The sequence below is a fragment of the Anser brachyrhynchus genome (genome assembly GCF_964034855.1).
Source record: "Anser brachyrhynchus genome assembly, chromosome: 16".
Classification (NCBI taxonomy): domain Eukaryota; kingdom Metazoa; phylum Chordata; class Aves; order Anseriformes; family Anatidae; genus Anser; species Anser brachyrhynchus.
In genome coordinates, this window is record NC_137734.1 from 8578591 (window position 1) to 8604172 (window position 25582).

The 25582-nt window shown below is 39.2% G+C and overlaps 1 protein-coding gene across 3 annotated transcripts in view; it reads right to left on the minus strand.

Moving 5' to 3' along the window:
• Positions 1-598: 598 nt before the first annotated feature.
• Positions 599-25582, minus strand: part of PTPN1 (protein tyrosine phosphatase non-receptor type 1) — a 44967-nt gene continuing 19983 nt past the window's right edge. For 2 of the 3 annotated variants that reach the window (XM_080558078.1, XM_080558080.1), the window contains exons 2-9: positions 17020-17110; positions 15160-15260; positions 13079-13177; positions 10222-10359; positions 8701-8910; positions 7816-7977; positions 6952-7187; positions 599-4141 (exon numbers count right to left, since the gene is read on the minus strand). In XM_080558078.1, coding sequence (XP_080414204.1) covers positions 3934-4141; positions 6952-7187; positions 7816-7977; positions 8701-8910; positions 10222-10359; positions 13079-13177; positions 15160-15260; positions 17020-17110 — 1245 coding nt within the window. In that variant the 3' untranslated portion in view covers positions 599-3933. The remainder of the gene's footprint in view (positions 4142-6951; positions 7188-7815; positions 7978-8700; positions 8911-10221; positions 10360-13078; positions 13178-15159; positions 15261-17019; positions 17111-25582) is intronic. The other variant, XM_080558079.1, reaches the window with a different exon arrangement.

The following is a 25582-nucleotide window of genomic DNA, read 5'->3' on the forward strand; positions in this document are numbered from 1 at the left end:
GAACAGGGCTAAGGCAATCAACCCCTCAAGGCAGGTAAGATACTTTCTTGATACACATCCTAGCTCGATACATGGTACGTTATGTACTTCTAGCTGTGGGAAGTTCAGGCTTGCACAGTCGAAACAGGGTGGGCTGTCAGTTTTTCCCTTGAGGAGGTGCAGCTTGCTGAGATACTTCAACTCCATACTCATGAGCTCTGACTAGCAGGACCATGGTGTCAGGTCATGCTATTCCATAGCAAAGTTTGGTTAAACTTAGACGGGGCTGCTTATCCATGGTCTAACTCTGCTTTTAATTTACAGATTTATTTAAAAGCAGGGGAACGACATTTTCCTACTTTGGTAAGTTTTCTGCTTCCCCCTAGCCTCATTCACCTAATCTGCCCCTTCACTACACTGCCTTCAGAGAACGTTTTGTATATTGTATGTGTACAGTATACCGCTTCAGTAAAAGACAAGTAAATTCTTACAGTAACATTTGAAACATTTTCCAGGAAGAAAAATAACAAACATGAGGTTAGTCCAGAGTTGCAAGTGGTTCAGAATAGAAGCCAACGGCTCTAGCACTGAGAAGACAGGAAGCGATGAGACACATGTACGTTCTTTAAAAAAAGAATTTTATTGTAACAACTAAAATGAGAACTGAAAACTTGGATGGGAAATTGAAAAACTGTACAATTTTACTCTAACCTCTGAGGTCTTTGCAGTGGCTTACACAAAAGACAAGATACCTGAAAATGTATTATACCAAAACATTTAGCTTTTTTGTTTTTTATTTTTTTTAAAAAAGTTTATTCTATGGCAATCTGTAAAAAAGAAAGACCTGATGAGTAAATATTTGCTTAAGGCATATAGCAGAGCAGCTCACTAACTTTCTAACAAGTTTAACATGGATATTTGTCCATTTTCCAAGAATAGGTTAACCAATACACCCACTTTGAAGTGCTACTGTATATACACACCCAAACTACTACATACATATACAAGACATCAAAACAAAAATGTTTACAGTTCAGTATTATAAGCCTTATACACACCTCACTGGTCTTGTGGGCTACTTCACTGTCTACCCCAGGACAGCGTCAATTCTCCTGGATTTGGAGCAGATGAAAGAAATAGCAAAGTATGTTGGCAGAAAAGGAGGGGGGGGGCTGTTCAAAACGTCCTCTGCAGGAAGTGTCTCTTACTAGAATAATTTGCAGAAACAGTGCAGGTGAATTATTCTGGATTCAAAGGAAGATGCTTTATTTTACTGTCAAGCCTAAAATTTAAAGCTTTCCTTCTTGGGAACAGCATAGCTGGGGGGGGACCATTTCAAGAGCCTCCATTGCTGCAGCTCAAAGCATACTACTGAGATCTTGCAAAAAAGGTTTTCTTCCTCATCCTCCAGCGCAGCTCTGCAGGCAGCACAGCAAGTCATACCTAGCAATCACTTGCCTCAAGTGACCGGAGGTGAGGTGTGGATACGGCTTACTAAACACTCTGGAATGTCTGTACTATACTTACTCAGCTGAAATGAACCATGCTAAACAACCGGGTTACACTGAGTACGCAGAAATTCAAGAGGAAGTCATGCCAAGTATTAGGCGAGTACATGTTATCTGATAAACACCAAATCAATCTATCGCTGAACGAAGAGACTTTCAGCAACACCCTTTGAACCACAGCCACTTAATGATCAGTTCATGCAAATATAATTTGGGCACATCAGTAAGCAGAAATATAAGTTCTTTCACCTTTCAAGCACGTGGTATTTAATCAGGACACTAGAAGACTTTACATGCATTTTAATACAAATGATGTACAAATGTTGCTTTAGAACAATATTCTACCAGATGATGGAGAGAATAGTGGGGACAAAGCAATCACATACTGTATCTTAAATACACAGATGAGCCGTTATATATTACCATTTTTCTATACTCATTTTTCATGATTCCAATAATATAACTAAATATTGACTGATTACAACATTCCTCCTTTCCAGTACTGGTCTGACCAACAGTCTCACAGGTAAAGTATTGACTCCCAGTACTACCTGAGGATTTATTATTGTACTTGTGAAAAGCCCTTGATGCAAGCTTGACAGAACACAAAATAGAAACAACTCCCACCCCCCAGTTTACCACCTTATTCACTGAAGGAGAAGAGCTACACTACAGACAGTTTTGCAAAAATAAATATGGAGTGGAAAGAGACTTACGTAAGATACTCCATAGTGATGTCTGCACTGAGAATGGTGGTTAAGTGCTATAAATCCAGAAAGCATTTAAAGATAAAAAGAACTGATTATTAACACTGTTGCAAACCAGTTGTCATGGATTAGTTTCATTCACTACACCTTTCAGTAGTGAATTGACTCTCGTCTTCTGCCCCATGACATCAGCAAAGAAGTCTTTGCTGCTGTTGTTTAAGCAATAATAATTTGGTACTAATGCGAGGAACAGCATTGACTAAGACTGTTCAGTGCAACGCAGGCTTCCAGTCACGGTTCCACCAGTGCACCCAAACCCTTATTTACAAGCACTTTACGTTTTCACCAAGCGAAACAATTCAGATGCAGCACGGCACAGGACAAACCCACCCAACTCACGTTAGGACAGTGACAACCCTGTCTGCAGAGGCGCAAGACTTACCCACCAGCACCACCGTGTCCCACAATCACTGAACGGTGCATCTTCGAGCCAAACTAAGCCAGTATTTTAAATCTTTGCTTTAAAGAAGCAGAACACGCAAATGCTTGCATCATAAGCCAGCTGATACATTCTCAGACCAACATGTCTTCTGTTGAGCTTTTTACTTCTTAAGGAAGCTGCCACAGCATTAATTGCTCTGGATTTCTTGAAACGCTTTCCTGTTCATTACCCGCACTGCCTCTGAGCACGTTACCTCTCCAGCCGCTGGAGGAAGCATGCTATTCCTTATGAAGCAGACGTACAGATGTAGAGTGAAACTGCATTTTACATTCCAAATGATGAGGTTTAAGAACTGGTCCTTCTCAATGCCAACTGAACAGCTGCAAAATGCTGGTGGACATGTTTTGGTTGAATTTCGTTTCCCGTTTCTCTCCCTCCCCTCACCTTCTCCTAACCCAGAATATAAAAGTAAAAACAGCTTTACAAAGGATGGTGCAATGTAAATAGACATATGTGCAAGTAGAGTGCAACAAAAGTCAATGAGAAGATACACTTATTTCCAAAAAAAAGAAAAAAAGAAAAAAAGAGCTTGACATGTTGGGATACCCTGAGCAAATGCAGAAGCCTGTTTCTATAAACACATGTAAAACAATAAGCTCTTTAAGAACAGTTATGCCAAGATTAAATATATCAATACCACAGGCACTGCCCACAACTCAGTCTTTAACAGATGAAGCAAGTTACAAAACAAAACTAAAAAAACACCCAACCACAACTGCCCCCCCTCTCCCCCCCCTTCAAAAAGTTTACATTCTTCAGGTATGTGGGTTTATTTTTCTTTTTTTGGGGGAACTCATCAATATAACTCATGTATTTGGTTACAACACTTGGAGAGTACAAGCAAGTTTCACTTGTGCCTAGTTTTTCTGAAACATGAAAGAAAAAGAACTGGCTTTTTAAAAAAGGCTAAAAACAACAATGTGTTGTAATTCTATTATTTAGTTTAAAAAAAAAGAAAAAAAGGAAAACAGACTATTTGGCATTTTCTTTGCTTACTCCTGAATATTTTAAGGCCCTGAGATTAGAATATTATGTTCTTGGGACCACAGGGCTAGATAAAACCCTAGTGCATCAATTCTCTCTTAAGCCCTAACCAAAGTTCCGGCCTTGCAACCTAAGATCTATCTCCACTGAGACAAGGCTCCGATGCCTCAATTAGCTTTCTTTCACAGAAGCTTATTACAAACCGATCAAATCGTTGGTGTTTTCTGCAGGGTCATTCGTGCTGGCATGTCCATCAATGAAAACATACCCTGTAAAAAAGATAAGCCCCTGCTGTGAGGAAGGTGAACATGCATATATTCACTAGAAATGGCTTCCAAGTTGTCATCATGTTCTCGTCATCCTCTTCTAAGTTGTCTGACTTCATCGACTCTTCTTTGTGGGGCGAGAGATGCTGATTTTCACCAACAGTTCTCCTCCGAAGTTCAGTGTCTTGACTAGTGCTTAAGGACAAAGAAATAAATATTCAGTACTGGATTTTGCATTTTGGAGAGAAGCCAGGCAGACTCGACGAGAGCATGGCCTCACCCACTAAATATCACAAAGGTGGAAATCTCTTGCTATCAGGAGCTGCAGCAGATGACACACCAAAGCCTGTCCCTAATGATTACGGTTCAGGCTATTAAATTACAGGTTTAGAAGAGCGTTTGTCATCAAAAGCCACCCAGAAAGAAAGGATAGTAAACATTCAGTCTGTACCAGATGCTCAGATTACTTATGCATTCAATCCCCAGGGAAGCTCTTGCTAGGTAACCATGCTTGGGGAGTATTCCGTGCCCTTTACAGAGCCAGGTGACTTAGCTTTCATCACCACCTACTTCCATTGCTCATCACAGATCTGCCACCTGCACAGCCAGAGACAAGAACCAAACTTGTACAAAGCCACATCCAGCTTAGGGGAACATTACAGTTCTAAACCCACGCACCCGCTCAAAAAGTGAGAAAAGGGTGGAATTGTGAGTTGCTCGTGCAACCGTAACTTATGAAGAGTGGCTACACATGTTGTGATAGCTTTTAGCGATGGAACTGATGATTTCTCCACCTTTTAATGTTATTTCTGGATACTAGGCCTCCATCATGGTGACAGTATCCTGACACCCAAGGAAGCTTCTAAACTGAGCAGGAACTTTCAGATCTACAGTACAACTTCTATCTGAATTTAGAAAGCAGAGCACCACCGTGCCGTGACAACCAGCAGGGTGGTAACCAGCAGGGAGATGCTTTGCATGGGGACTTCCTACACATCTGCTGACAGCTCAAGTACAGAAGTCAGCAATCTGCCATCCCAGGCACCACGTACGCGTACCTGGGCAGGAAAAAAAAGCACGCTTAAGACTTCTGCCTCTTCTTTGCTCACTTCTGTCAGCACGTCTCCATTTCTTCCAGCCTCTCACTGTCTCATCCTTTCACACCAATATGCCCATTACTCTCTGCTCCTTCCCCCTCCTGCCTGCACATTTCACTTCCCTCACTTCTGAGCTCACTGTCCAAGCACGAGGACAACAGCAGTCATCAAAAGGAGGCCTCATCTTGCAGCTGCAGCACTAGTGCGGGATGAAAGAGCTCAGGAGCCCTGGCCTTTTCTAACACAAAATAATGTGTACGATAGGATGTAACTTAGCAGGGTAACAGGCAGATGCCCAGTCCAAACCAGCCTCTGCGATTAATGAGGAAGATGAGCAGTTCCAGAGGATGACTCAACTCCAGCCTCAGGCAAGTGTCTGTAATAAAATTAACCTAAGCCTCCGAGCTCTTCAGAACTGGGCATGTCTTGTGTTCATTTAGACTAAGCTGCACCAAGTCTTTCCAGGAAATCATTTATTCGCTGAAAAATCCAGATTTATACAGCAAATGACAAGATAACAGCTTTAAATCCATACTCCCCACTGGGCTCAAAAAGCATTAGCTAACGTCTCACATCCCAGCAAATATTCTGGTAACAGCACTGTGTTGTCACTGAGGGAAGAAAGAGGGAGGTGCTTCTATTCTAACGTTTTTGTCTTTTGTAGCTAAGCCTCTATTCGTGCCCTATTCTATTCTATTCTACTCTATTCTATTCTATTCCCAAGTTTTCCTTTCTTTTTAGTAAAGGCGTTTGTAATTTAAGTATTTCACTTCCAGATTCTCCCCTGCTGAATCAAAAAAAATCCTGATCTAAACATTGCATCATGTTAAACGGGGAAAGGAGACACGTCCAATTTATCTCTTTGCCTCCAGCACAATTTGGGGGGAGATAACACGTTCAGCCTCTCTGCTCTGCGGAATTAAGAGGAGGTTTATTTCGAAGGAAGACTACTGGAAACACGTCTCACTAATCTCCCGTTTCCAGAGTCACACACTCCCCCACTGGTCTAGCTAAATAAAATACATCAAGTCTGCCAGCTGCATCTGTTGAAAAGGCCTTAAGAGTTCTGTGGAGAATAAAAAAGTTTGATACTTTTATTCCAATATTCCTGTGAGAAGCTGAATGTGTCTTCTTAGGAGACCATCTAGTGGGGGAAAATTAAACTTCCCCTTGATTATCCCTGGTGGGATTTGCCTAGCTGTTTTGTTTTTTAATTATTATTTTTTATATACTTTTAAATGTTTACTCTTTATTCTGTGGGGCATTCAGTTGGTTGCTCTGAATAAAACTAGTTAACATGCAGGATGCCAGCAACACCAAGGCATGCTAACTTCAACCAGCTCCACACCACACTAATAAGGCAGGAGTGACATCTAGTGGTTAAGCTTGTAGGAACCTTGGCTTCTCTTATACATCACAATGACAGGTAGGAAAGTTCTGTGCTCATGAGCCCCTTCTACTCCTTTCATCAAAAGTAGCTTTGCCTATAATTACTTTCACATTTCTAAGTGCAATGAAACCTAGTCAGCCTTGCTTTCAGCTACATGACTAATACTGCCACTAACTAGTGAATGTGCTCCTCTGTAACTTAACACATACACCGCAAGTAAATTTAGACTAAACCACCCCATTATGCTGTCACTTGTTCATTAACTATAAGCAGGATCCCATAAATAGCCCTAGTTTATGGGTGAAGTTAAAAAGAAAAAGTGTAAGGCCTTCACTGAAAAGGAGCCACCACAGATTTTGTTTCAGAACTGCTATTACACTAACTCAATCAAGGATGTTCTGTTCAGAACCTGCTGTACAAAATGCCATTTACGAGCAAGCTTCTTGTAACTTCTTAAAGCCATAAGGCAACTGGACAGTCTTTTGGGGGCAGTTAAAGTGGGAAACTTAAGGAATTACCTGTCCGTGATCACTGGCATAGACGAACAAGCTCTGCCATCTGGAACCATCTCTTCCACAGTGCTGACTGAGCAACTAATCTCTTCCTCTGCCACTTCATGCTTAGGAAAGAATTCCGCATGTTCATGCATCCTTCCATTGTGCATTTCTGAGGTTCGCTTTGGTGGTCTGGGAGGTGGTGGGGTGTGTTCCGGTGGTGGGTCCAGGTCTTCATTGGAGAGCTCTTTCCACTGTTCCTTCAGGGAAAAAACGCCATGTGAAGTTTTCCATTATTTCTTTTATGTAAACTACTCTAACAAGGCAGGCTCTTTACAGTCTATTTCATTTATTTTTAGAGTGGCTGTTCATTTGCATCAATAAAAAGGAAAAAAAAAAGACACAAAAAGAACTCCAAACCTAGGCTATATCCAGTACATTGAAGACATCAGCTATGAATGCAAGAAATTTTAATCTATGTCTGGAAACTTTAAATAGCACAAAATAGAACCTAGTTGATGGTTTTGCTTACCATAAAAGAAATATACAAGATTTGATCATAACACTTTTATACTTTTTCTGACATATTAGAAAAGTGTTGTTACCTAAAATGAAAGACAGCTGATGTACCCAGTCTACACCCCAGTAATAGCGCTGAAAAGCATGCAAAGGGCTATTACACAACAGGGCTACAGGTAGGTTTTGTTTGTTTGTTTGTTTTTGTTTTTTAGAAGTCAGATAGTAAAGTGTTCTATTAAGAACCCCAGAATATAAAAATTCATTGAAGACAAAGTAAGTTAAAGCTCCTTTCTATTCTGTTCATCCCACTTATCTGCTACAGTTAAAGAGTTGCAGCTCACTACATCTGGCTCTGCAGTCAATACTCACTTGCACTGAAGCATCTCCCATAATGAATTTTGCTCCTTCAATAACAGCTAAGTAGGAGAAACGAAGCTGATCCGCTGTCTGTATAAGTCCCATTCTGTACTTCCTCATTTCTAGGAGAACTTGTTTAACATCCACAGAAGAAGGATCTTTCCGTTTGTCCATCTGAGGGTAAAAAATGGGAAACATGCCTTAATGCTCTGATGAGATTCAATACAATGACTCCTTTTATACTATGGCCATCAGACCATCCTCCATATTACAGAACTAATAAACTAATTAAAAAAACTGGTATCAGCTACTTATTTGGCTTCTGAAAAGAGAGAGATGGGATACCGGTTCCCCAAAATCTTGTTGTATTTTTTCCCTTCTTTTTTTTTTTTCTTTTGTCTTTCTTGTTTTTGAAAATATAATAAATAAAATAATTTTAAAAATGGGTATTCTGACCTAGGCCTGACTTCTGTGTATTAGTTGCTCTCGCACAGTTAAAGAATAAAGCCAAAATCTTCCCCTGCCTCCAGGGTAAGTTGACTCCATTAAAGGAAACACATTAGATGTATTTTACATTGTTTCAGGATAGTTTACAGTATTATTTAGTGAACACCTAGTGTGTTTTTTTTCTTAACCAAAAGGGCAAACTCTAGCCTTGCAAATTGTTCTAAGAACTAGAGACTTTTCTTCCCCAGACCCAAAATGGCCAGCATAGAATGAGCTCTGCCTTAATTTTAAAGTGGAACACAGTCCAACACAGAATAAGAGTAAGATAACGAGAAATAACATGCAAGAATACTCCAGAGAAAACACCACAGCTCTTTGTAGGCTTACAACAAGCCGTTCCTGACTGTGACTCTACTAAATAGCACATGGTCTCGAAGCAGTTATTCTTACCAGCAGAAGACATGTATCAACCAAACAGAAAGTTCCTGATCTTCCGATTCCTGCACTGCAGTGCACCACAACGGGTCCGTACTCAGGGTTAAGTGAGCCAGATTCTCTCACTTTGAAGAGGAAATTGAGGAATGAAGCAGGTGACTCCGGGACTCCAAAGTCAGGCCACGTAGTATAATGAAAGTGCAGAATCTCTCTAGTTTCCTGCGTCTGCAAAAGACAGTACTTTGAAGTCCTTTAGCTGGGACACGCAAGTCAAAGCCATTCAAAGCACAGCTGCCTACAACAATGTTCTAATGAGCAAAGAATTCCTCACGTTTATTTTCCTAGCAAATAATCTCTTATATATTTAGACATACAGCTTCAAAATTTTGATGTTTTTATAGCTTCAAATGTCAGCTGTAAGTCAATTTCAGATTTGTGCCTTTGGAAAAATGTTAGCTTCTTCCTTTGGAAGTAACTCTGGTTTATGTGGCATGGAGCAGTGTGCCAGCTTGACTGTGTGTGAGATTCAGACTACACCGCTACTTCTTGTACAGTGCACCGACACAACAGCTGACAAATTCAAAGTTCCATACTCTGAGGGAGTTTTATAGCTCCATAGCTAATTAACTAATTACAAATAATTATCTCTTGTTGTAAAAGGCCTCTGTTTTGAGCAAATTAAATTGGATAAGTAAATTTACTTACACATAACCTATCTTAGTTTTCTCAGTACAGTTCAAATGCTTGCATCACCACAGGCAGCTGGCACTACCGCAGTCCAATTTCGAATGGCAGAGTACCATTTGAAGAGTTCTCAAAATGAAGTACAACAAACTACAGAAGCCCTTCCCACTTTCTGCAGTCAAAACCCTCACACGATCACAGGCATTCCTTTACAGCTTCATTCCCCATCTGAAAACGTTCTTCCATGCCTGCTGTATCACTGCTGTTCACACCCTCTTGGAACACCGAGGTACAACCATCTAAAACACGTCTATGGCAGGTATCATTTTTAGTGCACACTGCAAACTACAACGAACAAATCCTTACTCGGGTACAATTTCACTAGTCAAATTAGTATCTGCTTTCTCACTTTTCCCGGCAGAAGGAAGCGTGCAAGATGTGAACAGCTGAGCAAAGGAATATCTGTACCTTCCAGTAGTGAGCAGTATGAGGACTGAACAGAATTCAGGTGAGAATGTCCCAACATACACACCTAGCTCAGCACCATCAGGAACCTCACAGACATTATCTTCAGTTTCCTGCATTCAGTGAAAGTTAATGGCATTCCTCCTGAGGCAGTCTCACGCAGGAGCTTTAGCTCAGCTCTCACTGCTCTGCACGATTCTGTTTTTCTCTTCTCTGTTAGAGTAACGCTCTAATACATTGCAATGTTGAAAACAATCTCATGCAGAATCATCAATTCCAGGACAAAACCTGCTATATTACATGACCAGCTTTTTCAAGAGCTTGTTGATGAGGCGAGTCTCATCTCAGAGGTTAAAAAATGTGATTGGTAGTAGTTTAGGTACTTACTGTAAGGTTTTCCAATTCTAGCTGTCGTACTGTGTAATACGATTTTATATCTTCAGATATCAAAGTTAGTTTCAAGTTTGTATCTTCAAAAAACATTTCTTTTTCTTCCTTCCGTGGCCAGTACTGCGCACACTTTACCTAAAAACAATTAGGTGCCATTCATATTTGTGTAAAAGGCAAGAAATAACTATTCTTAAATACACATTTTCTAATGAGACAATTTCTTCATTGCTTCTATTATAAGAAGGACTATTTCCAATGTGAAGAATACCAATCTCCCTTTATGCTGCAGAACTATGTGTTCAGTAAGTTTTTTTTTTTTTTATGAATCAAACTATTTTGACCCTGACTGAACTCACGAAGATACCTAGCGATTGTGTAGGTAAAGCTCTCTTTCTCCTACATGTAAACTGAAAGACTGCTACAGGGCTGCACCACTGTGGAATCTAATCAAGATCACCAAAGTCATTATTTATTTTAGTCTGTGCCAGACCGATCATAAAAACCAAAAAATTTAATAACTTTCTAAATATAAAAGCTGTTGGAACACTCTGCCAAGATCTGAATTTTTGTCTACTTTGCATTTTATGTATTAACCTCATTGAAACATTTCCATTTCAAAAGAAGAGATGTTAACAAGAGCAGAATGTACCATAAAGAAATATTATGAATTCCACAAATAAGCTACATACAGAGAATTGCAACATTACTAATTTGCAAGTATAACATCAGATGAGATTTTGGGTTACTTCATTCATTTACCACAAAAATAAAACCAGCACTGAGATCATTTTAATTTTACATGGCACAATTTAAGAATAAAGGGCCAAACAACTAAAAAAAACACCTGCATTCAACAAACATTCCTATTTCTGACTGAATTTCAATTTCACAGTAAAGTTTTCCTGAGAGCTTAGTTTTGCAAAGACTGCTACATGCTAGAATCTTAAACGAGTCAGTCAAATAGACAAGTAGCACATTTTGTAGTGTGTAGGAAAAAACAGAACCTAAAGAAACTCATCAGTAACAAGAATAAGGAAGTCTGCAACCAAGTTTATGACCATTAAAACTACGGATATTATGCCAGTGAGAACTGGCCTGCTATTTCTGCCATTAAGCACTGCTTCTCTGAAAAGGGATTATGACCACCACTTGTCCATAGCTAAGCTTTCAATGGAAATGGATTGTTGGACATGGTTAATGAATACTTCTTAAGTGCAAATAATAATTTAATGTTGAAGTGCAAAAACACTGATAAGAGAAGAACAGCATTCTCACCCCTAGGACAATTTCTGACAGTATTTTAATGAATAAGAAAACCCTTCAGTATTTTGTTCAGTGGTACACTTAATGCTAGTCTTGCCGAGACAAATTCTAATTTTTATTGAAATTGTATCCTCTGGCTTATCAGTGTATAGAACATGATTAAAATTCTCTGCACTTTTATGGATATTAAAGTTTATGAAACAGCAACTGGCTTTGTGTCTAATTTCTCCACTAAGTGTGTCTGCAAATGATATTTTGTTGTGTTCCACTGTAGGTCTCCCACTGCTGTTTGCTGAGAAGTGTTAGCAGCCTGTCCCAAGGGATCACAGTAATTCGTTTTGTTCAAAACTATTGACACTGCAGAGAATGAGTGGGAATGGCTGGAAAGGAGAGAACTATTGAAAACTATGGTTACTGCATCTCTTGAAGATTAAGTTTCACTTACACTAAAAAAAAAGCAAAACACTTAATATTAAGACTGCATTTCATTAAAACACAACTGATTGCACAAGAATTCTTTCCTGATTATGCAAAACCGTGTACCACCCAGTTATCACTGGTAGATACCCAACATACCCAGCACCCCTACTCTGAAGTGTCTTTATACTGACTGCATTGTGACATTTAACTTAAAATTGTGCATTTCTGTCAGTTTTTAAAACCGCTTCTGTCCCAGATTTGCACAGATACCAAGTCTACTTCAGGACCACAGGATGGCAGCTGTGGAGTTAGCATACGAGCAAAGCTCCGAACCCATGGATGAAAAATTAATTCCATGCTTGATGGTTCCTGTCTTCACCACCACCAGAAGGGCTGAGACATTTCCTCTCAAGACAGCAGCTACTCTGTGCCAGAGGAACCATCCCTTTTTATCTATCAGGTTAATTACTTAAAATAACCCCGATTGTTTGTTCACCTATTGTTCCCCTTCATCATTTGTCTGTCCTGCCTAATGTAAACTTCCTAAAAGGTCCGGACAGACCTAAGCCCTCTGCACTTGTCCTAGCAAGCAAAGCCCTGGCTGAACAACAGGTTCCGTATCTCTGACAACATCACTGCTTAAGACAGACACCAGTACAAGTACTTCTGATTGTAAAACAATGACCCTGGAGGAGAAACAACATACATAGCAGGTATGTTTAGAAATCAGAGCTCTTACTGCGTGAAAGCAGCCTGGAGTCAGAGGCCCTGTAATTACTCTAAAGCTGTTTCATACTGCTTCTGAATGAGCACTTGGTGTAAATAACCTCTGACAGGCACACTGTGTATACAAGGAAGAGTGAGAACTACATTCAGATACCTAGGTTAGCAGTAGAGAGCAAATACTTATTTTTTGTGGAGAATTATGTTGTGTTTGTGTCTTACTTCATCCAAATTCAGAAGAAATTAGGACCTGTAATTACAAACTGAATAGTTTTCTGGATTTATTATTTCACCAAGTACCCAACCCTAAAAACAATTTGTTAGATAAAATTACTTAAAGTCACCTTTTTTCCCCCCTTCTATTACTGTTCTTTGCCTTTTTTTTTTTTAAGTTAATTTAAAACAAAACATGCAATGAACACATAGCTCAAACCAGATAAATACTTACGGATCCCTTTTCCATCACTCTGTTCAACATGACAACACCACGGCTTTTCTGTTCCCAAACCATCTCCCAGAAGTGACCACAAGTATTTGGCAAAGGTCCCTGCAGAGACAGAATCCCCAGAAATAAGCGTTATTCTTTGTTAAAGTCAGAGTAATATTCCTCAGTAAAAGTTACTGCCCTAGGCAATAAATTAAGGCAAGAAGTAGTAACAAGCAACTTCTAATTTCAAACTGTAAAAAAAGAAAAAAGAAAAAAGCAGTGATATAGCTTTAATTTCCAATTTCCCACTATGAATTCACCCATGATTAATCTTCCCCCACACACACTCATAACAGGAAGACAGAAGTAGTGTCATTTGCAAGAAGAGAACTGGGAGTGAAAATTGCTGAGAGAATTTTCTTAGGCAAGTAAGCAAAAGTAATGGGGAAATAAATCCCCATTGACTAAGAGCAGAATTAATGTATAGATTTAACTCTTCTGCAATACATCATTGTTATTCATAACACTTGACAGTTAGTCCACTGAACAGAGAAACATCCGAAAGACAGAAAAATGCCAGATCACTAACAAGTTATATAGTTTTCCAGAATCTTCATGGATGTGCTTTCGGACTGAACAAAATGATAACTCCTGTTAAGTATCTACTTACAAATTAAAATTTCCTTCTAACTTTATGGTTTTGCTTTGTTCCTTTGCTCCTTTGCTCTCCTCTACTCCAAAACCATTGTTCTGAATTCTGGGCAACACAAACAAACCTCTCACATTTGCTGTCCACCACCTTGTCCAAACAGAACTGCAGGACAGTGCCCTCAAAAAGCCAGTCAAATCCTTTAAATATTGGATCAGAAAAGGTAACTGCTGCTACTTAGCAGCATATCTGACTATTCCACATACAGGTCTACCTATCAGCCCTATGATCAGCCTTCCCTCTCCTGAATAAGGAAAATAAAAGGTGCACAGAATAATTTTTGTATTGAATACTCCACTGTCTGCTTCTTCCTTACAGATTTATCTTTATTCTCTAGAAACAGGAAGGAAGAGCTGCTGAACTTTACTTGAAAATATTAATCCCAGTCTACCTTTATCTAAAATGCGGGAGGAAGGAAAAGAAGAGTCAAGATTAGAAGCCAGGACTATCTCCAGGGAACTGAACACTTAGGACAAACAAGCATTCCGGCACAGTTGCCAGCTCTCAGAATAAGACAACAGTACTTGGGCGTTTTTGAATGTGCTACATAATTAGGTGGGGAAGTCACAGATTCAGTGAAAGACAGCAACTTTCCCCCGGCCATATCCCCATCACTAAAGTCTGCATTCATGGCTTTCCTCTCTCATGTTGTAGATAAAAGCATCAGCACTGCCCAGCTTAGACATTTCAAGGACCATGTCATTAGCAGGTACGCTATTTGTAAATAGCGCACTAACATATTCACACGGACATTTAAGAACAAACAGGCCATAGAGCATACCGCCTATTTTAAAGGGAAGGTCAGGCAGCAGAAAATCCCTAGCATATTTTATGTAACTTCTACCCCACTCAACCTAACAGATAAATGTGTTATATTTAAGTATGTTTGAACATCTTGAAGTCCATACTTAGAGTTCTTCTGTAAATGCAAAACCCTTCCACTAACTGAAGCTCACTTCTGGTCAGAAAATTTGTCAGACAATTTAAGATTGTAATGGTCTGAAGTCTTTGTGCTGGCCTTCCATGTAGGAGAAATGTGATATATTTCAACCACATCTAAATGTTGCTTCTCATAAGCCAACACATCATAGGCAGATTTCTAGGAGCATGTTGGCTTATATTCTAGAACAACACCTAGGTGGGTCCAAAGTCAGATATACGAAGGGGTCAAAACGCTCTACAGAAAGTCAGTCAGTGATGACACAAAGGAGGAAAAATATGTAGCATTTCTGTAAAATTGTTCTATGTACACAATATGTTTATATAGACACAGAGATACTTACATACACTTAACTAATTTTAAAATAAAGCAAACAGGCATGAGGCTAAAGAAATCCTACAAGAAACAAACCCAATCACCGTACAATTTTTATGATCCACAGCCAGCAATTACCTGGGTAAGGATGTAGCTCCTTTGGGCCTCTTCCATTTTTATCAAACTAGCATTGATATAGTCATTGTCACCTTGGTTTAGCTTAATTCGACTGTGATCAACTGCAGCATAATTAGAAAAACACTGGTTAATGTATAAGGAACACGGCACAGTCCATGCACAACCTCATCAAATGTTATGATCAAAAAAAGCTGGGTTTTCCTGAATAATCAAAAGAGCTTAATCACAGTGCAGAAATGTTCTCTGGTACTTGTAACTCTAGAAATACAATATAGCTACTACAAGAACAGCACTACACCAGAGCACTGATTGTAAGTCACAGTCCATCTTCTAAGAACACACTGGAAGAATGAAAGTATTTGCATCTGAAGTGCTCACAATGGCAATGAGCAAAGCAGATCACACTGACCTATTTGTACAGTTATCAAGTTACTGTTTTTAAATAAATCTAGTTACACAATTGCTTATCTTTAGAAGCTTAAACATTCAAAATAAGCTTGTTCAAGGCTGTGAAAGATTTGCCTAAACATATATTGGACAGAACAGAGACTACTTACTCTTGTAGAGATTTAGCGACTTTTCCCAACCCAACCACACTTTAATATAGAAAGAACGATTAAAAAAAAATTACAGTAAATGTAATTTCACTGCTCTTTTGTTAGTTTCAGTTTGCTCTACGTAGAATAAAAAAACCACAAACCCAAGAGTTTCTACATTTTGCAAGAAAGGCAGATTGGAAGCAGTATTATCTAAAGACAAAAAAAAAAAAAAAGAACCATTTGTTACTCACAACCCCAAATATTAGAACTGCTTAGTAAAGCAACCTATGTGCAACCCTATTGTTTCTACACAATTACCCTGAAGACTTAAGTAACTTTTAACCATTAAGTATAAGAGTTTCCTGGTACACAACGAAACTAGTGTTTTTGAGCAGAATATAGGCATTTGCCCAAATATACAGAAATTCTATAGGTTGTGTTTAAAACAGGTAGCAGTGCTGCACCCTTGAAGAAGAGGGAATGAGTCCTGGGTGTTGTCGTTTAGTGCAGAGAAGGCAGTTTAGCAAACCAGCTGTGAACTTTCTCTAGTGTCCAAAATATCAAATATTATTCACTGATCATTTGGCTACAGTCCTGTACTTCCCCGCACTCTGTGATTTCATTCCTGCAGTCTCTCTTGCACCTCAGAAGTCAGCATGCCAGGCACAGGCAAGTCTGAATGTTAGTGTCTTTCTACACAGGAACGTGGAAGGAAAGACAGGCTGCGACACTGAACTGAGCTGTCACCAGTGTGCCTGGTACAGAGGACACGTGCTCCAAGATGCACAGCCCACCAGAATTCACCAGAATGCACAATGTGCGGTGATAATCATTTCAGAAACACGTCTCACACTAATATCACCATCCTTGCAAACTTCCTGTTTTCTCTGTTCCAGATAGCTTAGGATTTATTTCCAGAGGTCATATGCTTTATGCAAGACTTCCCCATCTTCCTATAGCAGCATTTATGCTATATGGACTAGAAGGGTGCTGTAGTAAATATACTGCTATAGAAAGGATACTCGCACTTTTATTAATGCTATTTCAGCCACCATTCTTCCCTAGCGTAAGAATTCAATGGTAAAGCAAGTTCCTTTTTTCAGTTTTCTGCTCAAGAACACAGAATTAGTCTGCTGCTACAGTATAATCCTATGGATATAATGGCATCCTGTGACATCCATCTCATAACTAAAAATATTAACAAAATGAATTGACTTGAATGTATACACATCTAACCGAAATCATGTTCTTACATAGTGCGCTTACAAGTCATTAGAGGTCAACTGTCTGTTGCAAACAATGGAAAAGAAAGTGTACTTACAGGGGCTGACATCTCTGTACCTATTTCTGTTTTTGTTTCTGGGATGTTTGGCCACTTTACATGGAAAATCACTGGCTTCATGCCTGATGTCCTGAAACAAAACAAAAAAAGAAGTCTTAGATATGAACCCATCTAATATCATCATACCATTTTAAGCTATTTTCAGACAAACAGGCATTTGACTACACATTTTAACGTGTGAGAGTTTTAGACAGTAAGCACTCCGGGATTCAAGTTAAAAACTGAGTTTAAATTTATCAGGATACAATACTAACATTATTTGTGTGTTAAAATATTATTAACTTCCCCAATAAAGTAGTAAAACATTTACCAGACATTATGCCTTTGCACTCCTGATGGAAAAGGCTCTCTGACCCAAAGCACTTTCACATAAACTGCTCTATGCTATTGTTTCCATTATCAGTGGAACTATCAAGTATTTCTTCTGACTCATCAGGAATTAGAAAATATTTATTATGATACAAAAAAAACACATCAACACACATGGAGTGATGACTTGTCAACAACATGCTACAGTCATGCCTTTCTAGGATCATTTACAACTTGATCTTATCAGCAAGATGTCATAAAGCTGCAAATAGCAAAAATTATTCAATTCACATGCTCAACTAAAACGTATGTACCATATAAAGTATATACTTAGGGTTTCTTCTCCTCCCCCCCCCCCCAATGCATATAATAGCTCAGCTATCTGATACAATTTCAAAAGATATAATTAAAAGAATTCTGCCGTCCTTGGACATTAGTCCCAGTTTTAACACAGACACAACTTCACAGTGTAAATAGATACCGTGGAAGTATGAAATTCTTAAAAATTATAGTACAAGGAGCTTTATAGTGAAGTTGTCAGATTTAATTAAGATTAATGAAAACTGAAGAAGTGGATTTACTGTAGAACTGATATTTTGATAGAATCATTAGGTTTAAGAAATCTTAAGACAGATACATTGTGCGCATACACGGTAAGAAAAAAATAACCTGGCCCAGATACCATTGAAAAATCACCATTAGTAACAAACTACTGAGCTAAATTCACCCCCTTTTGTAGGATGACATTTACTTTGTAGAACACACTTAACATAAAACTTGGCTTGATTTGGTTAAGTTATCTGTGCAGATACATATGTATTTGAGCATAGTGTTGATCCACACATCTATAACCACCGTGACCAGAACACAGGTTTCAGTGCACATAAATCTAGCACATCCGTAGGGCTGCTTGTGATGTACAGACCACTTGCATAGAAAGGCTGGGCACTCCTCTATTACCAGTTTCACCTTAGCTCGGGCTCCAGTTAAACTGTGGTAGCCTTCCAACATCAGAGCAGGAGGATTTTATACCAGCTCAAAAGCTAATTTCTAAAATGCAGGCCAAACAGGACTGTTTTTCTGATCTTCTCAGTTTTGCATAAAGTATTATTTATAGTGACTCTTTTTTTTTTTTTTTGAGGTGGGCTATCTGTTGCAGCTTATTTCTTGTTCATTTTTCTACCCCATTATTCAGGTATGTACTAATTGATACTTAATTTCACATGTCAAGTAAAGAGCTCTATTTTATATATACCTACTCAAAATTAGTTCAGTATTCTGAAATGGCTCCTCACTGAAATAAGCCCTGACATCAGCTGCTATCTTTTTATAACTTAACACATGGCTGCCAGTATTTCTGCTTATGAAGAATGCAGTCTGGAGAATATGATCTTGACTGCCACAGTCTAATATCTCAAACATGAAGCAGCTAAAATGGCTGTTTTCAGAAATTCGTCTCTGACGTTAGGTTGGTGACTTTGTATTTTGCAGGGGTTTATTTTTCCTATGTACTGACTGAACAGGATTAATAACAGACAAAAATAGGGAACTAAGGAAAAATGGTCTTCTAGATCTCTAACCACATTTCCCACAGAGTCTACATATTTCTTTCTTTAAGTGTAAAACAGCCCCACAAAGTACAAAAAACAATACTTAGGATCCACATTAAATATAGCAAAATGCAAACCAAAACAAAAAAAAACTTCTGTAAATACTGGGTTAAATTAGCAGCAGCACCCATCTACACTGTTTCATTTCATAGCATTAACACATTAGAAAAGAACTGTCTCCTCTGCAAAGAAGGCAACAGATCGAATGCTTCATTACAGAAATGAAACAATGCAAAGGAATTCTAATATAAAATTATTATACCCGGGTATATGCACTCAAACACTACCTCCAGAACACGCTCCCAGCCTCAAAGCTCCCCAGATTCAGATACCAACATCACACATTTAAGGATCTGACATTTTTTTGTTCAAGGAGTAGAGAGTTGGCTATTAACTCACTACCAAATACTAGTTTGTTTTGGTTTTGTTTTTTAAAAGATGCTACAATGCCTAGAGTTACAGAAAGAATAAAGGAGTTCTACGAGATGCGTAACTCCTGTAGGCCTATAAGAAACAAAAAGAAAGAAGTTACACACGTGCCTTCCAGAAACACAGGCAATTTAAAAAGCATAATATTTTTCTAAAGCATGTTGCAACATATAGAGGAAAAAATGAAAGTGTGGGAGCAAGGGGGAGAAAATGAGGGACCTAGATATGGCACCAGGCAAGCTGCTGTTGTATGAAAATCCAAGTAGCATACTGAAATTCATTCCTGAACGCAATACCAATAAAAACGAAAATCCTAGATGGCATGAATGCCTGGATCTCTGTGGTTAAATCCATGCCTGAAAAGGCTGGGCATACTCTTCCCAGCAACAAGGAATAACAGTGATTTTTTTTCTCTCTTTTTTATTTTGTTTAAAGCTACAGCAGTTGGTACAACATCTACTGGCAAGAAACATAAGACTGCTTCCAGGACATTAAGGTGACTTCAGTGGAAATCAGATGGCCTTCAACAGAGTTTACTGGAAGAAACATTCTAGCGACGGGTTCTGTAAAATGGCCACGTTGCAGGCTTTCTTGGATGCTTCTCAGAAGCATCTGTGATTGCGGGAGTCAGCTATCAAATTAGGTAATTACGCAGTGTTCCAGAACACAGCACTAACAGTACCACAGGATCTCCTGCTGGAGAAAGCAGGCTCATTCAAGGCAAGGAAGCACTGTGGTACAAGCAGTCTGAAGCCAGTGACGCTGCAAGAACTCAAGTTAGTTGGGGATGAACACAGGGATTGATAAGGTTACTTATCGCCTTCTTGAATCACAGTCACACTGCAGAGATCCTGCCATTTAAAAAGGAAGCTCGACATTTCATTTAAAAGGTCGTGCAATACAACACTTGATAAAGAGGAAGGGCTAGAACTGAAGTCAGTTTTCCAAAGTCAAATGCCTCTGGTTTTGAGCATGAGTCATTCTCTGCCACTCAGCTCCTGGTTTTAAGTCCCATACTCGGTGCAAATACCCCTAAACATCGCAGGGTGGAAAGAGGAAGCTTGCTGAAGCACTGGTTTTCAAACGGAAAGTTCTCGTTGCTGGTCGTTTGTAGCAGCGACCGGAGCAAGAAGTTCTTCAGTGCTCTTTGGGAGACGGTTGCTCGCAGCTGCACGATGGGTCCCACGATGCCTGAGAGCATCCCATTGCCTGCCACGAAGCCTGGGCACAACGCGAGGATGGGTGGCCGAGCTGCTCAGACACAAGGGCTCGGTGCGGTGATGGTGTCCTCACGTCCCAGAGACCTTCAGCAGGACGGGGTGCTCGCTTGGCCAGGAGGCCTGCCCCTGCCTCCCTTCCAAAACGTCCTCTTAGGAATCCCCTCCGCAGCCCACAGCCCTTTCTTTCTGTTCCTCCCAACCTTCAAAAAAATTCCCCTCGTTTCAGCCTGTTAACCCCCAACTACCCAGAGTCCCAGGTCTGCCAATTCACACTATTTTCTGCCAGCTTTCTGCTTGTCCTAGCCGCCGCTACTCTGCTGGATTTGCCACATGTAAACTGGAGCACAACTCCGCTGCTTGACCATGCTTGTGTCCTCTTGTTCAGACACCAACAGGACGTTATAAAAAGAACAGATCCACCCCAAAATCTTCCAGAAAGCATTAGGTAAGACCCCATGAAGAGGCATTCATGACATCAGTCATTCAAGCACTGCAATTTTGCGCGGATTTGCACGTCGGTATTTCTAGGGGAGCAGCTACGATGCGCAGGCCAAAGGGCCTTTGGATTCAGCGAAAGACTCCCCAGGAACTCTGCAGCAGGCCTCAGTCCGATGGCACTATTTTATTACCCCATAAATTCTGCAGTAGCTCAGACTAGGCGATAATGATATACTGTCATTTTAACAGTTCTGTTCCTACGGGAAACAGCAATTGCCAAGATCTTATCGTGAGCTACAAAGGCGCCCGGTAATATATCTGCTGAGCCAGTCACACTAAGGAAAGCAATTCACAACAAGTATATAAACACTTAAATAAAAAAGCAATTTTAGCTTAAGAGCTTAAGAAAAAGAAGTTTCCTCTTGAAGCTAGCATTGAAAAAAAATGACTGCTATAAAAGGTAGGAAGGTTTTAAAAAATAAAGTGAAAGCTGCTGTTTTCTGGGATGTCATTAAGGGCTGATTTCAGAATAGAAAACCCCACTACAACTACATGATGTGGCAAAGACCTGTACAGAAGTCCGCAAGGACAACAGGTAATACTGGAGGATCCACAATAAACAGCTACTTTACACAAACGGGAAGACATCTTTACAGTGTAAGGGCGCAAATTTACCCACTGAGAAGCAGGGAACTGAGTCCTTCCTTGCAAAGACATGAAGCGTACGTAGATCAACATTGCATTTAAGTCAGTTTGACAAGTAAAACTGAGCTTCTTATCCCTTTGTATCAGGACAAGATGGGGACAAGAAACAGGGATATAATTTCTAGGTAACACGAAGGTCAACGACATGCATCTAAAGATCAGGTAAAGACCAGACAAGCACATCACGTAACATTTATCTTAACAACGTGGTGCAGAATTTCAGCCAGTTAAGTGAAATAAATGTAGAATTTAATATCCTTTTAAGAAAAATTTTATCTAGTCTCTCAGTTTTGCTTTCAAGAAAAAGATAGTACTATTGATTTGCCTATTAATCTGCCTCAAAAAAAAAAAAAAAGCCAGTGGGCTGGTATGCCAAGCTTCTTCCTGAAGCCAAGTAGCATGGAGAGAGAGCGAGAAAGAGACAGGCTTGTTTAAAGTTCAACAACACTATTACGTGAGTTAAAAAATTATATATATATAATCACACACTTGCAACATGGTTTTCCTAGAAAGCCCCTTGCTAATTCAGCACTATGTGGGCAATCTGGAACAGGTTGTAGCAATGCAGCGTAAGCAGGGCTCCTGACACGGCAGTCAGCTACTTGTAGGCACGGAAATAACCCCCCCAGAGAATGTAAACTGGGCATGATCATGTTATTAAATCATATCAACACTTGGGAAAGCGTACTAATTTCTTCTGTGCCCATGTTCACCACAGATTGCTTCTCACCACCGACTAGTTTTGACACGCCTAACTGTAGAAATTTAAGGATCAGGAAAGTAAATCCTGCAGTACTTCACTGCACCCACCTCATCATGGTAGGTAACCAAGCACTAAATGGCCAACTGAACGCCTGAACCCAAACAGTTCCTGAAACTTGGGTACATACTTCCAGAAGCGAGGAAGGACTAACTTGTACAGTTTTCCAACTTTAACAGTACTGTATTTATTTTGTATGTTGTCAGAAGGAAAACATTGCTGTAGAACAAATTGTTGCAATTCTGAAGAACTCAGATGTTGAGATTCTCATACTGCTTCAATGTCGTTATCTGCAATGAGCAAAAACTGATTTTTCAATTGTTTTTTTTTCCTGAAGGTTACAGCACAGATTGGATCACTTGTGCCAAGCATTGTACTAAACTCTAATATTTGGTTAAAGAATTACATGAGGCTTCTCGAATTTCAGTAAGTTCAAAATACAGTTTGTCCTTGAAATTTATGACCCATAACAGAAGAAGTTCAGAGTAGCTGGCAGGAACACTCTACTTCTGCTGTTTTGTAGCCATGTACTCACTGCCAAAACAGGAAACAACTGAACGGAGGGTCAGTATAAAAAAATAACTGAAGTTTCCTTCTTCTCCCTGTCCATCTCTATTTTTCCTCCCAGACATTCAATCTGCTCCAGAAGTGCATCTTAGACATTACTGGAAGGACAGAGACTTTTGAGAAGATGAAATGGCTTTTCTTGACAGCTGTTTTGCAGAAGCAAAGCTTTACTATCTTTATCATCAAACAAAGTTAGTGCCAGGAAATAAACCACAGTCCTATTAAAGTGTCAGGAGGTTCTCAGTCAGTTACTCATCTCCTATAAGAAAAATAAGAGACAAGATCCAAATCTTGACTTACCCAAACACAGAGGTCTCCAGATAACAAATTTTGGTTTAACCTCATCTCAAATAAACCGGTGCATCCAACAGCCTGGACACCTACAGAACTCCTAAAGGAATTTAGTCTGCGTAGCATATCCAGATCTTAGTTTGTTTGCAGTATGGACTCTGTATGAGTTTAAAATGTGTAATTCCAGGTTTCGTAAACTGACAACTGTGGTTATAAACAGAGTCCTCTTTTCCTAGTTACCTAATACTTCACCCCAACATCTCACAAGCCACCTAATGGCATTATAGCTTTTACGGAATACCCACCACAAAAAACAAGGTAAAGACTAAGTGTGTGGACTTTGTAGGCTTCAGGGTGGGTGGAGAGGAAGGAGAGAAAACATAAAAACTGAAAGTACTACAAGCTGAGGAAGGGACGAGAAAAGCTTCTTCTCACACTTTCTTTCTCACACTCTCAACATGCTGCATATTAGACCAGCTGGAAATGACATGTTGCAAACTGGAAACAAACAGAGGCGAGATGCCCTTGGAACCACTGCAGGTAGTTTACAGTTCTCAAAGGGATCTCTGACTTCATGAACTAGGAACTGTGGAATGACTTTTTATTTATACTCACTCTGAATCTTCTACAATCTTTCAGACACTACATAGTGTTAACAGCCTCAGTACTAGCTGGGCTAAAAGTATGAAAAAAAGCATGACTTTACTGTGACCCCAAATTCTTGCATCATGTATTATCACCAGCTAATCTTCGAACAAATGAGCTTATTCGATAGAAAAAAATAATGGATAAACAACTTCAAGGTTCTCTTGTTTTTGAGTGTCCCCTTTTCTGCAAGGTATACAAAGAGATGGTGACTTTCAAGACACCTACATCAATATCACTCCTTGCTCACTGCTTGTTCACATTGTTCACTTTTATGGTCATTAGTCATTGATATTTTACTTTTTTTTTTTTTTTTAAATCAAGAAACATTTTTTTCCCCTCTATGTCTCCCCCAAAATCATGCAACTATTTTCAAACACTTCCTAGACTTGGAAATACTTAAATTCATATACATGGTTCTCAGAAAGCAGCTCAGATCAATACACCAATTAGAAAAGCTTAATGTATAAATCCAGAAAGCCCAATTCCTTTATAAAGCTCAGTGTTCTGTACAGAAAATGTTGTCTTTTAAAAGGTTTGAGATAGGATAATCTTTTGTTTAAAGCACTTCAAGGATTGTGCTCAAACGAAGATAGAAGACTCAGATGAAAGCCAGTTAGTCTGCTTCGCACAGCCAATACCAACGGGAACAGCCAGCATGCAGGTATGGATTTCCAGCATTTTTAAAATTTACCATCTGCCATATAGAAATAATTTTGTGAAATTCTACAATAAAACTAAGATTAAAGCTTCCTAATAGCTATCCAACAGCAGCCAATTGACATTACATCTCTCAGCAACCAGAGTCCTATCTACTACAAGGTAGTGGAAGGCAACACCCTGCTGACATGGTTTAATCTGTTACAGTTTTATCCAAAAGCCCTTTGTTAACAGGATAAACATTTAAGAACTGCAGAATTAAAACTAAGTAAAAAATCAGAAAATGTATTTTCCATTACAAACAGAAAGAACTGAGACAGGAAAAAAAAACATCTTGTTCATATCTAAATTTTAACAGAATAGAGTCAAAAAAGATGGAAGGAATAAACTTAAGTATTATCCTTTAAGTTTTTAACTCTGTTTCAGGAACTATCATCGGGTGGTTCTTTATGTACCATGACTGTGCAGACATATGAATAGATTATTCTTGGAGCCCTGAAAACAGGTTACTCTACCAGGTAGCAGCTAATTTATCTTCAGAAGAACTAGAAAAATTACTGAAATAAAGACAGGAAGGCAGCGAGAATTCTTATTCTCTATAAGCACAAGCCAGTTGTAAACTTCATCACCATTACAGGAATTACCCTGAATCATTCTTATTCAGATTTAAAATTTCACCTTTAGAAAAACTTTAAGAGGAAAAAAAAAAGCTTTATTATTTTAAGTCATTTCAAGTGATATCTAAAATATCGCTCATGCTTTGTTAATATCAGAAGTTTTACTTTGGGCAGAAATCGATATGCAGAAAGTGAATCAGTTCAGCCACACTTCCTGTAAATTGATTTCAGTACACTGAAACAAGTACATTTAAAATTTTGAAGCACGAGAAGGTTCCTGTAAATGAACAC